At 39.4% G+C, this 15006-nt stretch overlaps 1 protein-coding gene across 2 annotated transcripts in view; it reads left to right on the top strand.

Moving 5' to 3' along the window:
- The window catches only part of LOC110154053 (dynein axonemal heavy chain 9), a 567616-nt gene that overhangs the window by 321649 nt on the left and 230961 nt on the right, over nt 1-15006 (top strand). For both annotated transcript variants that reach the window (XM_020917987.2, XM_055150409.1), the window contains exons 59-60: nt 1167-1286; nt 11126-11314. In XM_020917987.2, coding sequence (XP_020773646.2) covers nt 1167-1286; nt 11126-11314 — 309 coding nt within the window. The remainder of the gene's footprint in view (nt 1-1166; nt 1287-11125; nt 11315-15006) is intronic.

The raw sequence follows: 15006 nt of genomic DNA, 5'->3' as shown, positions 1-15006 counted from the left end.
AATAAAACGACAGTCACTGGCATTAGCCCACAGTTTTTCTCTGCTGGAGAGTAGAGATCTATTTTAGAGAGTCTCACACTGATGGCATCACACTGGGACTATTCTGTCCAAAAGTTCAGCAGAATTTACACAAGAAACACATTTTCTGACTTTAAACATGATTTCAACAAAATAAAGGTTTTCAGGTGTTCAGTCAATTGGAATTTCTTTGGAAATTTCCCCCAGAAACATCATGTTGTGCATTTATGAGGGAAGTTCACACCTTTTCTGAATACAGTTATTTAGCTAGGAAAGATTAAAAAAAATTTTTTTTTCAGGTTTCAACAATAACAAATAAAAAAACATAAAAAAAAAAAACATAATCCACAATCAGCACAATCTAGAAAAAACTAATTGACATGGAGAATAATAAACTACTGAAACAAAAATAAATAAAAAATAATAATAATAATATTTGCTCACTGGTCTTAGGGGTCTCCTTGTGTTCTTTATTTTAATATGGTTTCAACTCTTTGTTTTAGTTGCTAATATCTTTTATTTTTTTATTAATTTTTTTATGTTCTTAAAAAAAAAAAAAAAATATATATATATAAATATATATATATATATATATATATATATATAATAATAATTATTATTATTATTATTATTACCTTATGGGTCTGTATTAAATATGAGTGGGTGTGGATGTGATGTTTGGTTGAGTGTCAAGTTTGAGCTCCTTGGTTTTGTCAATAATAAAATAAATAAATAAATAAAAATAAAGGTGTTTTCTTATAATTGTATTTGTCAAAATATAATATCTGTGTACATGATAAGAGAAGTTTTGGCCTACTCTGCAGTATTGTTGCTAGGTAACAGTTATGACATCCCTTAGCCTAAAAAAAATGCCAAACAAGGGAAAAAAGTTTGAGCGTGTAGTCCAACCTGTCATAGACACTTTAAGTTGTTTTTTTTCTTCTTCTCCCAGTTGCTGGAAATGAGCTTGAAATAAGAAACACGTGATGAAACCCGTCTGAAATCCTGCAAAACTAATCTGATCTAGACCCAGGCGCTCATGGGGTCTGCAGCCGAACCCCGTCGTCTGTCTGTCAGGCTGTGAATTATCTGCTGTTGAATGTGACTAATGTGTGTGTCTGTGTGTGTGCGTGTGTGTGTGTGTGCAGGTCCTGAATGAAAACCTGGCTAAGCTGACCGCCAAGTTTGAGCGAGCCACAGCGGACAAGCTCAAGTGCCAACAGCAGGCAGAGGCGACCGCCCGCACCATCTCACTGGCCAACCGCCTGGTAAGAGCGAGCTGCAGATTATAACATGATGGGATATGTTTCACTCACACATGTTTAACACACAACCCTGCACATTTACACTACAGAGTTCTTCTCTCAGACTGAAAACACTCTGCTCCACCTTGTGATGTCATGGATCCTCAAATGAAACTCAAAAGCATAAATGAAACATAACACAAGTCCAGGTGTTTTTGAGGAAGTAACAATATTATAATATAACTTAAATCTCACTGGAGGTCACTTTGCGTAAAATAGGACCTTTAAAAGAGCAATTCAAAATCAAAAAGACAATTAGGCTACGTTCAGACTGCAGCCTGAAGTGACCCAAATCCGATTTTTTGGCCCCTATGTGACCTGTATCTGATCTTTTGATGACAGTCTGAACCACACAGATCCGATTTTTTCAATTGTGACCCAGGCCACTTGGATATGTGCTCCTGAAACCGATACATATCTGATCTTTTGACATGTGACTTTAGTGTGAACTGAACTTCATCCACCTACGCGTTTTCAACCAGCCACAAACGTCACTATTCTGCACTGAAGTAGGCGAAAATTGTTAATGAACTCCGTGTCACTGAAGTGAAGCACATCTCCACTCACCACTCTTGGCTCCGTCTCCACATCCACACGTTCCTTTCAACAGACGTCACTGCTGCTGTCCCACAAAACACCACGGCCAAAAACCTCGTCCTTCTCCTTCTCAATCTCCTCCTTAAAACAAGTAAGTTGTTCTTGTTCTGGCTCAGGTACGAGAGGAACTTTAAAATCTCCAGGTGCTCAATGCTGCGTCCATGTTTGGACAACTTCCATAAACACAGAGCACGCTCGCTGAGGTTGACGTCGTCATGTCTCCAGTGCACATGTGGGACACTTTTGGGCCGTTTAACGTTCACACTGGAGTCACATACAAGTCACATTTAATTGAAAATGTGAACGACCTCGCAAAAACATCGGATTTCACAAAAAAATCCTAATTAAGCGTTAAGCCCTGCAGTCTGAATGTAGCCAAAGACATCGACCTATAGGGGTCTTGTCATGACTGATGTTGATACTGATTGTTTAGAATCCATAGCAACCAATGGCCAAAAAAAACATGTCTTTGGCTACGTTCAGACTGCAGGGCTTAACGCTTAATTAGGATTTTCTTGTGAAATCTGATGTTTTTGTGAGGTTGTTCACATTTCCAATTAAATGTGACTTGTATGTGACTCCAGTGTGAACATTAAACAGCACAAAAGTGTCCCGCATGTGCACTAGAGACACGATGACATCACCACAGCGAGCGTGCTCTGTGTTTACAGAAGTTGTCCAAACATGGACGCAGCATTGAGCACCTGGAGAAGTTCCTCTTGTACCAGAGCCAGAACATGAACAACTTTTAAAGAGGAGATTGAGAAGAAGAAGGACGAGGTTTTTGGCCGTCGCGTTTTGTGGGACAGTCTGTTGAGAGGAACATGTGGATGTGGAGACGGAGCCAAGAGTGGTGAGTGGTGATGTGCTTCACTTCAGTGACATGGAGTTCATTAACAATTTTCACCTACTTCAGTGCAGAATAGTGACGTTTGTGTCTTGTTGATAATGTGCAGGTCGGATGAATGCGCTTTGGCCGTTCAGACTGAAGTCACATGTCAAAAGATCAGATATGTATCGGTTTCAGGAGCACATATCCAAGTGGCCTGAGTCGCATTTGAAATCGGATCTGTGTGGTTCAGACTGTCATTAAAAGATCAGATACACGTCACATAGGGGCCAAAAAATCAGATTTGGGTCACTTCAGGCTGCCGTCTGAACGCAGCCTATGTGAGAGCAGTTGTCTTTCTCTTGTAGTAAAAACACCAAAAGGACATGAAGGCCCAGTTCTGTCACTCCCTGTAGAGTTTACCTTCAGTTGTATGACTCCTAATGAGGACAGAGTAGACATGATGAAGGGCATTCATTTACTCAATTCTAACTATTTGCTAATTAATGTTTTCAAATCTAATCTCAGTGTAATCAGATGAAACAGGCCTTTATGTTCACTATCTGATGTCATTAATTATAATGGGATTAAATGGAAAGGTTAATATTTGTTTTTGTGAACTATACAGTCCAGAGCGTGAATAGACATGGGCGCCTTTGTTTGTTTCCCACACTCCAAGTAACATGTGCACATTACTATGTGCACTGATTGAATTGAATCAAGTCAAGGCGATGATCAAATCATAACTGGGTCATTATTAGTGGGGATTGAACAATCTCTTGTGTAAGATTTCACAAGTAATGGCTTGAATTCTAATTATTGTTCACCATTGGAGACCATCGAGCCCATACACACAAACACACCCACTGCTCTGTACTCTGTACTACAAAGGCATCAGGAGCTCAGTCGGTAGTGTCAGAATCTCTCTCTCGACATAAACATCATTAGTTGTGCGGTCAGATCCACTGACCCACAGGTTGGCGGTGTGATTCCAGCTCCCACAGATAAATGCTGTAGTTTTGTCCTTGGGCACTTAACCCACCTCACCCCCACAGTGTGTGTGTAAATGTGTGTGTGAATGGGTGAGTGGTTCCTTGTTGTAAAGTGCTTTGAGCCTTGAAGGCTGTATACAAATGTGAACATTTACCATTGAAAGGTTCATGTATGCTTTGATTATATACTGTACATTCTAGACACACACAGATACACATCTCTGTGTGCTCCTGTCTCTGTTCTGGTCTATTCTTCAAACACGTGGAGTCTTAACACGTGTGTTACGTGTGGGCACACTCATTTAAACCTTCACTTATTTTTGTTTCCTTTTTGTAATAATTTTTGTAATTTGTATTTTTTTATTTTTATTTATTTTTTTGCTCAACTCTTTTTTATGGTTTATTTTTAGTGACTGTGCAGAGTCAATAAATACAGCTGCTTGTTCATGGCACATTCTCTGCTCCGTGCGCTCTGCTCCGCCCAGCCCCGCTCACCTTGCTCGCTCCACACTCCAGACCTGAGGGTGTCCTCGCCCCTGTCGGCTCGGTGCCAGGGGCTGCTCTGTAGCTTTTGTTAGCCGTTAGCCTTTTGTTTTGACCTGGTGGGACTGGCTGTCCTTCTTTTGCTTTTCCTTTAGGTTCAGGTTTGTTGGATTTTTTGTCTTAAGTTATTGGTGCTGGCACTGGCTTCTATGGTCCTGTATGGGGTTGGCCCAAAAGAGAACAAAAAGGTTTTGTTTGACCGCTCATCAGGTCCACCTTTCTGTTTATTACTTTTTCATTATTTTTGGGGCATTTTTAGGGTTTTAAAATGTATTTAAAACAGCTTAAAAGGGAAAACAAATGAGAAGACAAGATAAAATAAAATAAATTCAAAGCTAACCTTTGACTTCTTTGTCCTTTTAAATATGCTGCTCTTCGGTCGTAACAAGCTCTGGAGCAGTACATGAGCTGACCACTGGGGGCAGTAGTGACCACAGCTGGACAGTGGAACTTAAACATGACTTAAATGTGACTAGAACCAGCTGCAAAACAAAGAAATGCTTCTCTCATCTCATTTTCTTGGCTCTTTTCCAACAGATGTGTCTAAAAACTGTGGGTGCCTCCATGTTTATTGTTTATTTGTTGCTCTTTTTCATGTTTAACAAACCCTGCAGATTTCTGAGTACTTCTCTCAAACAGAAAACACTCTGTTTCACCTTGTGATGTCATGCAGTGCTCCATACACTTTCACTAGAATCATTTGGATAATTTCAGCCCTGAAATTGCCAGTCTCTACTGAGCATAAGGTAAAAGCAGCCTTAACTACAGCTTCATGACATCACAAGGTGGAACAGGACATTTTGAGCTTTGGTGGTGTAGACAGACTAATAATAAAGAATTGCTCAAACAAGTGAGAATGAAACAAAACACAACTCTGGGTCTGTTTTTTGTTGAGGTAACAACATTTGAACATGGTTTAAAGCTCACAAGAGTCAATCATGTTTAGGTTCCAGACAGATTCACCGTATGTATTCTGTAAACACAAACTCTTCATCAGACAGAGCTAACCTCGTGTTCTGCTGCTGTGCTGATCTCCGTCTCTGTGGTGTGTCCCTGTTCTTCTGCAGCTGCAGCAGCCCAGCCCAGCGTCAGCATTGATGGTGTGAATTATTCAGAAAACACCCAATCCTCCACTCAATCCCCAGTATCCATGTAAATGTGGACTAAGTCTCCAGGTACAGATGATGCACAGACAAAGTACAGACAGAGATGGTCCAGACGATGTACAGACATGGTCCAGAGAAAGTACAGAGGTAGTATCCCATATGGGAAAAAAATGGAAAAAATATAAGAATTGACCACTGTCTTTGTAGTAAATCTTTATATAAGGTTAATATGTGTCGTGTGTGGTTTCCTCCTGAAAGTGTTTCCCCTTTTACATTTTTCTCATACAACTATAAGAAAAACTAGTAAAGATAAAGTGAACATTTTTCATGACATTTACAGGTAATGTGCATGATCAACTACATTTTCTTTGTATGTTCCATGTAATGTTTGTATTCTTTAATATATATATATATATATATATATATATATATATATAACAAACAAAAAAATCTGAATCAGAAGGAGGGTTTGAACCCAGGTTGTCCGTATGAAAGCCCAGTGACCTTCCAGTTAATGTAACCAGCTATTACCTACAGAGGGAACAATAGCAGGAGAGTTACAAGTGCCTTGGTTTCCCACAGGCAAATGGCCACCTCGAGGAGGCAACAAGGAAAACAGCTTCAGGATTTTGCAGAGTAAAAATCTTTTTACAGCCTGATGTATGTTCACTGTGATATCAGTGGAAGAGTGACATGTATTATGTTTTTTTTTAAGGTTGTAATGCAATATTTACATTACTGTGTTTATCCCCATGCTGCCCAACACACACACGCACACGCACACACACACACACACACGCACACACACACACGCACACGCACACACACACACACGCACACTGTGATAATTTTCTTTCTCACTCTCATACACACACAACACAGCAATCATCATTTCACTTGTTTTTCTCTAATTCTGTGGTAAAAATGACCTTTGTCCAACACTTGTGAGGAGATTGTGTGTGGGGTCAGTGTCATGCAGGCCTTGCAGGTTACAAAGTTTTATATGTTTCATGCTGCACATATTTATCTTGTTTTCACTGTCAAATACAAATCTTTTAGGATTCAGATAAAACATGTTAAAATGGTGTATGATTTGTCTATACCTTTTCCATATGGGACAGAGATGGTAGAGAAAGTACAAAGATAGTACAGAGTTGGTACAAAGATGGTACAGAGGTGATAAAGAGAAAGTACAGAGGTGGTACATAGATGGTGTGGTGTGTGAGACGGAGAAGGTGAGGATCACATTTATTGATCCCAGAAGGGGGAGGGAGGGGGTCTGTACACAGCCAGAGGTAATATAAGAGAGGGAAACTCATATAAGGCACAGTTGAGGAAAGCAAAGGCGGACGCAGGCGATGTGCTTGTACAATCTGGTCCATGTTGTGGAGGTGAGGGCTCACTTTACCACTGGAGCTTGTGTTCAAATATATAATATGAGGAAATGTCTGCTGTAGGGCAGAGAGCAATAAGTCTGAGGATGAGGCACTGTTGTAGAGAGAGATGCCCAAACAGACAATCACAGCGCTGTGGAGGAGGATTTAACCCACAAACTCTCACTATTCACTTTATTGTTTCAAACCTCTATTGGTACTTTACATCACGCTGGGGGTGTTCTACATGTATGTGTATTAGTGGAATGTTCAGCAGTTACCATGGGGACACAATGCAGACATTTGCAAACACTGAAAATTCATGGAAAAAATACAGAATGGATTTTCAGGAGCCTGTGATCAGTCTGAGCGTTCATGGTTCTGTTTATGGCCCAATTTAGCCAGTTTATGCAGAGGTACCAGAATTCCACTAAAATGTTGGTATACGCTGAACTATCAATGCTTTTAAAAAAATTTTGGGCATATACATAATGTATTGGTAACAAGTTGGATGTATACATAATGTATTAATTACTTATAAAACATTTTGATAACTTATTAACAGTGTTGGGAAGTTTACTTTTAAAATGTATTTCCCTACAGATTACAGATTACATACCCCAAAATGTAGTTTGTAATGTAATCCATACTTAATTACTTAAGGTGTGTAATGTAACCTGAATACTTTGGATTACTTGTATTGTCATGCTTTTAAAACTACATGAATGTAGCAAACACATCCTGAAAATTCTTGTTGGTTCTCTTCAGATTGTCTGTTGAACAGGTTTGTGTTTACTGTAGAGATGCAAAGACTAGGAAATCTGAACATAAGATGTTTTGTCTGCTTAAAGAAAATAAAAAGACCAGACTTTCCTTAACCATATTAAAAATATTATTGATAGAGAAATGATTTCTATATGAGGTCACTGCCTTAAGTTATGTTCACCGTACTGTTAGTGTCATGTTGTTTAGACCTGGTTTAGTCCTGGTGTTAGTTCTGGTTTAGAGGTGCACAGGAGGAAGCGTGGTCCCTCTCTTCTTTAAATACAAAGTGACGTCTAAATTTCGAGGATACAAATGTGTTTTTGCCCATGCTCTACTGGTTCTGTTCTACTGGCTCCTTGACCTTCTCGATTGTGTGACTGACGCCACCAGCGTTAAAAAGACGTTTACATCGCTCTTATTGCCGCGCTCGGTTTGGGTTTCCGGCAATGAGTGGAAATACCGAAATAATAATTTAAAAAAAGGGATACAGTCCAAAATGTGAAAACAGGAAAATACAGCTGTGTAATCCATTTATTTCAACAAAGTAACTGTAATCCAATTACCGTTCACTGAAACAGTAATTGTAACCGAATACAGTTACTCATAATTTGTACTCTGATTACGTAACTCTGGTACATGTAATCTGTTACTCCCCAACACTGCTTATAGATAATTTATACCAACTAATGCTTAGTGTGCTGCCAGCATCCACAACTTATGCCCAATGACAGTCTAACATATGCCCAGTGCACGGCAGAATATCACCGAAAAGACTGTCGCTCACAGAGTTCCACCATCAGCTGATCATACATGCCAGATTATCATCGCCTCCTGATCCATGGTCTCACCCACTTCCTTCTCCGCTGTTGGTCTCTTCTTCTCTCTGTTCTCCTCTTGTTCTATTGGCACACAACTGGTACAGTGACAAATCGATGAGATCAATGTTGGAGGACAGTTAGTATGTATTTTCATCTCAGCCTTGCCAGATCCTCCATCTCTCGGGTGATCTGTGTAGCAGGTGGTACAACAGGGTCTGCTCACCATGAAGTCTGGAGGAGTACTGACAGTTTCCCCTTTTTTTTTATACCAATTTCCTACATGCTGCCAATACACCGTTATACCGTAGCTATAAGTTAGAAACATGTTCAGTAAGTTCTGTAGTTGTCGGAACATGTCAAATATGTCTGCATATTTCAATATGCTTTGGAGAAAAGTTCGATACAAGTTACACACAAATTCAAAGCACGTTACTCAGTTCTGGGTACCCCAGACATTATTTCAATGTATTTGGACTTATGAGTAACTTAAAATTCACATGTCAACAATCACATAATTTACCTACAACTTATGGCCCACGTATGCAGGACATATGAATATCAAGACTGCACATAGGCTAAGAGAATGTGCAATAATTAATAGAATACAAGAATGCAAGGGCTTGTCTGTTAAGAATAATTTAAAGGTCCTGTAGGTGCATCACTCGTGGTCAGACTTGGTCTCATATTTACTTTGTTCTGTGGTGTTTGTTTATGTGATGCTTTGTGTTGTGTTGTTTTTTGATAAAGTATGTTACCCTCTGTCCCAAGACAAATTTCTCCCATGGGAGTCAATAAAGGATTATCTTATCTTATCTTATACGCTGACATAAATTGAGAAATTTTCAGCATGCTGAACATTTTTTGGCGACCTTTACGTATGTTGCCCTATGCCAGCGTGCTTCAGTGTGCTCAGAACTTACACAAAACTCACCTATAACTAATCTGACGAATGCCAATGTATTTGCCAATTTTTTCATACGTTGGCATACGCTGGTTAAATCGTCAAGGTGTGACAGCCCCTTAAGGAGTTTGATTCTCAAAAAAAAGGTGAGACTGACTCCCTGAAAAACTTTTGGCTTATGCTAGCGACCTTGTAACTGTCATGTTATTTGAGAGGGACTTGTTTAACAGATCAAATCAGCTCACCTGTCGTAGTTCCAGCTAAGTCAACACTTCATGGTCAGATTGTAATAAAATAAAGATCAGATTAAAGTGTCAGAAGCCTCAGACAGAGCAGTGCTTACAGTTATCATCTCACCTCCAGGGAAAGTTTATAACATCAGCTGCTCAGTAACAATCATTGAATAATTATACCACTCTTGGAAGATGCACCCTGTAACTGTTCTGATGAAGGGTCCACCATCTGCTTGTTTCCACGGAGATGTTATGGTTTTGTCTGGAATGTTCCACAGTGCATTAATCTTACCTATCTCTCTGGACGCAAGCTGGAGACAGATAGGCCTGTCAGAATAATTACTACATCGATTTATTGTTCAATATGTGACAGATGGAACAATCATTTTTGGGCGTCAGTATTTAGTGTATGTGCCTTTTCTTTGTACTAGTGGGACGTTTCTGGTTATTTATTGCAACATGATCATATTTGTGTGGTAGAAGGTTGAATGATGAATTTCTCTGACTCATTATAGATACAACATAGATACAGACATTTATTTATTACAGCTCGCTTTTTTTTTTTTTTTTTACTTATCTTACTTACTTATCTGGGGATGACTCATACTTCAGATTAGGTTTATTACGTCTTTTTTATATAATTAAACTATAGTTTGGTATGAACATGCCTTTGCTTTTATCATACCTTGACAATTTCACTTTGCTTCCTCAGAAGTGTCATGTGTTATAACAGTGAGGCCTTTGAGATGTGCAGGTGCAGCCCCCACACTGTATATCAGGATGATGGGGCATATCGAGTTTCTCACATTTGGCGTACAGTTTGAAGAAGTCCAAATCAGTTTAAATCAGTTGAGCAGAAACATCACAACCACATCACATGAGACTGAGGAGGAAGGTAGCAGAGAGCAGCCATGATAAAAACAGGCCCTGAAACTATAAGAAACTATAACATATAAGACATACAACATCTCCTAGAGCCAAGCTGAAAAGTGATATACTGCATGTTTCAGCTGAAAAATAAATAAATAAAATAAATTACTACATAAAATAAAATTTAAAAAAATGTGTACGTGATACATGGTTTGTAGTACTAACAACTTCATAATATGGCAGCATCCTGCAAAAGTGGATATATACAGTATAATGAATGATTATGTTATAATTCACACATTTTAAATCACAATATTCATCTTAAAGCATGTAACAGCATTTAGTAAACATCACAACAAAGAGCTGTGCAGCTGTCAGCCCCTCCTATGGATAACTGTATGCATTTGCATTTGTGTCAAAATAACTACACTTGTCTCACAGATTAATAAAATAAAATTGGAGATTGAAATAGAGAGAAGTGGACATGTACTGGTAGTGGTGAAAACAAGAGCTGATCAGCAAAATCACATCACATCACAAACATGCTCGAATGTGCACAGATCACTCCAAATACAATGTTCAGAAGGTGAACAAGAAGGAAACAACATAACACGGTTAAAATCTCTGAAAAGTCAATTTTGCAGAATGGGTCTGCTTTAAACCATATTACATAAAAGTAAAAAGAAAAATATCCAAATGTGATCTAACTAAATACATGAATTAAATAAGAAAATAATATACAATAATAATAATAATATTGCTGATTGTGTTTCCAGGTGGGGGGCCTGGCTTCAGAGAACGTGCGCTGGGCTGAGGCGGTGCAGAGCTTTAAGCACCAGGAGAGCAGTCTGTGTGGAGATGTCCTCCTCATCACGGCCTTCGTGTCCTACCTGGGCTACTTCACCAGGACCTACAGGCACGTGCTGATGGAGCAGAGCTGGAGACCCTTCTTCTCACAGCTGCAGGTCTGTACCATGCACACCTCACATTACAACATTTGGTGGTAGTGTTGTCACCAGACTCACATTTTCAATTCCAAGTGAATTCCAATTTCCAAGTCAATTCTGATGCTAAGGAATAGTCTCAATACTGGCTCCTTCTGACTCTGGTTCCTATTGACTCCCATTGGAATATTGTGGCTCCTCTCTTTGTAACTGCTGCTGTGAGCCTCATTGTTTTGGTCTTAAAATGTTTGTATTAACTCGGTCTACATGATCCTGGTGTTTTTATTTCACTATATTGTCTATAAATAAATGTGTGACACAATGCACACATTAGGCAAGGCAAGGCAAGTTTATTTGTACAGCACAATTCGTACACAAAGTCAAAGTGCTTTACAGAATAAGAAATACATTAAAATCATAATAAAAACAAATCAAAACATAAATAATCATGAAGATTAAAATTAAAAAAGAGAGACACAAAGGGACAGTGTCAGCATCACCTCCAGTCTCTCTCTCTAAAACCTTCAAATCAGGCAAGAAATCTCGGGGTAATAATGGACTCAGACTTGATCTTTAACAGCCACATCAAATCAATAACATCTGCAGCCTTTTATCATCTAAAAAACATAGCAAAAATCAAAGGTTTACTGTCTAAAGCAGACTTGGAGAAACTTATCCATGTGTTTGTCTCCAGTAGGTTAGATACTGTAATGTTCTGCTCACTGGTCTCTCCAAACGAGCTGTGAGACGCTGCAGAACATCCAGAACACGGCAGCTCGGGTCCTGACTCGAACCAGGAAGTACGAGCACATAAAGGTTGTATGGAGGATTTTTTTTTTGTTTCAAATTGTCATTGAAAGTTTAAAATACCATTACAGTGATGCAGCAGCCTTGTAATTATGATGACCAACAACAACAAAAAAAAGAAAAAAGAATGAAAATCTATCAACTGTGGACGTAGTGAGGTCCAGATAAACATCAGCCAATAGATAACGAGGCTCCCTCATTTTCTATTGGCTGTTAGGTTGTCAATCAAACTCCCTACGTTTCTAGTGTAACTGACTCACCAGTGCGCGGGGATTACCTGGTTTATGCAGTGCTTCTTAGAGGTTTTTTCTAACTGCAGCTTCCTCGCAGTTCACACAAAGTTTGTTGCGATGGCGGACGAGAATCCACGACCAGTTCGCCGCAAAAGAAAGTCCGTTTTTGAGGTCGCTGAAAGAAGAAGAAGAGAAGGGGAAAAGAAGCGGAGAAAAAACTGAGGTTATTTTTTTCCAGCGAGTGCGTGAATGAAGCAGACAAAGTGTCTAAAAACTGACGTGTCGGTTGCTAAATTATTTCTAGACAGGTCACTTCAACAGTAATTCTGAACGTGCACTGGCTGTAAACAAACATGATTTCTAGCGTAAGGAGGTGGGAGGAGGTGTTTCTACTGAGGGAGCTGTGGAGGAGGACGGTGGTGTCATGCATGCTCAACATTTGAAAAAGGACTGTCGCTGTATTTCTTATCCCTTAAAAAATCCTTTATACAACCTATAAGTCCTGTGCTCAGGTCTCTGCACTTTCTCCTGTGGCCCAGAGAATAGACTTTAAATCAATTTACTCTGATTTGGATGGATTTATTACTGGAGATACTCTTCCACCCAAAAGATAAAATAGAACCGGAGCATAACTGTAATGTCATATATGAAACCTGCATGTCCTGCAATAAAACATACAACGGGGAAACAGGGAGGGCGTTAAGACCACGAAAAAATGAACATAGGACAGAATGTGAGAAGGAAACAGAGAAGGCAAAACACGAACAACAAAATACAAAGCAGAACAGGAACAACACAAATCGGCTGTTTCTGACCACTGTAAAAGAGAGAACCACATTATGGACTGAGACGAAGCAAACATCACTGAGACCGAGGAAAACAAACATCGTCACTGGATTAAAGAGACAATCAAAATAGGGAAATGTGTCAGCGGAACTATCAACCAGGACGAGGGGGGCTTTTTTACTCTAACATGCCTCGGATACTGTCCTGAGGAATTTGGACTGCAAAACCTGTTTAAATGAGCTGAGCGAGACGTCACAGCAACATCACAAGACTCTGAGGAAGAAGAACAGGGAGCAGGTCTGAAAACAAACTCTTGGTCTGAAAAAATAACCTAATAACATACAAAATGTATTTAAAGAGCGCATTTTCAGCAGACTGCCATCAATACGAGCGCACATGGTCTTGTTTACGAGTTTGGTTTTCAACAAGAAGGTGAGAGTGATTAACTAAAAGACTCTTTCCTGTCAGATTGTGTTGAAATATTAAAGGAAAGATTAGATTAAAGTCTAACAAAGCCTCAGACAGACCATGCGTACAGTTAATGTCAAAACTCCAGGGAATGTTGAGAGCATCATCTGCAAAGTACCAATTAAAAACATTCTTTATTGAGACAATAGAAGTTGATTTTTAACGTTAAATCTTCGTACTTTCTTTTCTCTTCCCATGTGTGTTATATGTGTGTAATGGTCAGTGGTGCAGTAGGTTCATGTTGGTCCATGTGTATATATTAGTCTATGTGCTCTGACACTTGATCTGATACAGCTCAACATCATTCTAAAGACATTCAGGAAAGGTTCTTTTCTGCCCTGTTAATCTGACTTTCAGTATCGATACCTGCTCATATGATTATCTAGTTTCAATACAATTTTTAGTGTCCATTAGTATCAGATTTTCAACACTGGACTGACAACCCTGTTTGGTGGTAATACCTGGTTGGTGGGTAACATGTACTTCTAGTGCCTCTGCTCAATTTCATTTCTCTCCAGTGACTAGGTCAGAATAAGAATACACTGGACCAGGCGTATCCAAACTATGGTCCGTGGGCCAAATGCGGCCCTCAAACTATTTTTTTCTTGGCCCTCAGGCTTCCAGGAGAATTGGCCCAAATGACCTTGCATCAATGAAAAATTAACTTTTTATTGCAAGTTTTTTGAAAATCTTGATCAAGACAATATTTAATATTTAGTGTGTGGTTTTAAGGATTTTAGCATGAATAAAAGACTGATGGCTCATTCTAACAGGATAAACATGCACATATTTCAATTATTCACTGTACTGCGCTCCAGTCTACGACCCTCGATCGCCCCTCTGCTTCTTCTGTGTTTAGATATGTGGCTCTTGATGAAAAAAGTTTGGACACCCCTGCACTAGATAGTTCGCAAAAACCCCGGAAGCGTAAGTTCGGGCACCAGCCAATCATCGAAGAGCCATATATTCTGTGTGTTGTCAACGATTCCCGAAATCGAGGATTTAAAGCCGGAATAGAATGTTTGGTGAACTTTATCAAGGGGAAAGACTCTTATTATTGTCCTTCTTCCTACGGGATTTGGGAAAAGCTTAATATACCAGTTAGCCCCATGAGCAGCACATTACATACGTCACGACCAAATATCAGCGACTGTACCCGTCTACTGTCAAGCGAACAAATTCTAACACTGCGGGTCAGACTAGAGGATGAGGCCAGTTCGTCCAGATTGTTACCTCTTTAAAACAACAGTACTATTCCTATAAACAAGTGCATGGAGCCCTGTAAGCGAGAGGTACATTTGAAATCGCCACAGACCTCCGAGTCTCCGATAAATCCAAGTATAACTGTGTAATGATTCTGACTTTGAATAAATGGATTTCAGATGAGTTTGGAGCTGAGGAGTAAACAAAAGGCTGGAG

The sequence above is a fragment of the Boleophthalmus pectinirostris genome, unplaced genomic scaffold (assembly GCF_026225935.1).
Source record: "Boleophthalmus pectinirostris isolate CB_2022bp ecotype Guang Dong unplaced genomic scaffold, ASM2622593v1 HiC_scaffold_14, whole genome shotgun sequence".
Taxonomy (NCBI): Eukaryota; Metazoa; Chordata; class Actinopteri; order Gobiiformes; family Gobiidae; genus Boleophthalmus; species Boleophthalmus pectinirostris.
This window is presented reverse-complemented; position numbering and strand designations above follow the sequence as displayed.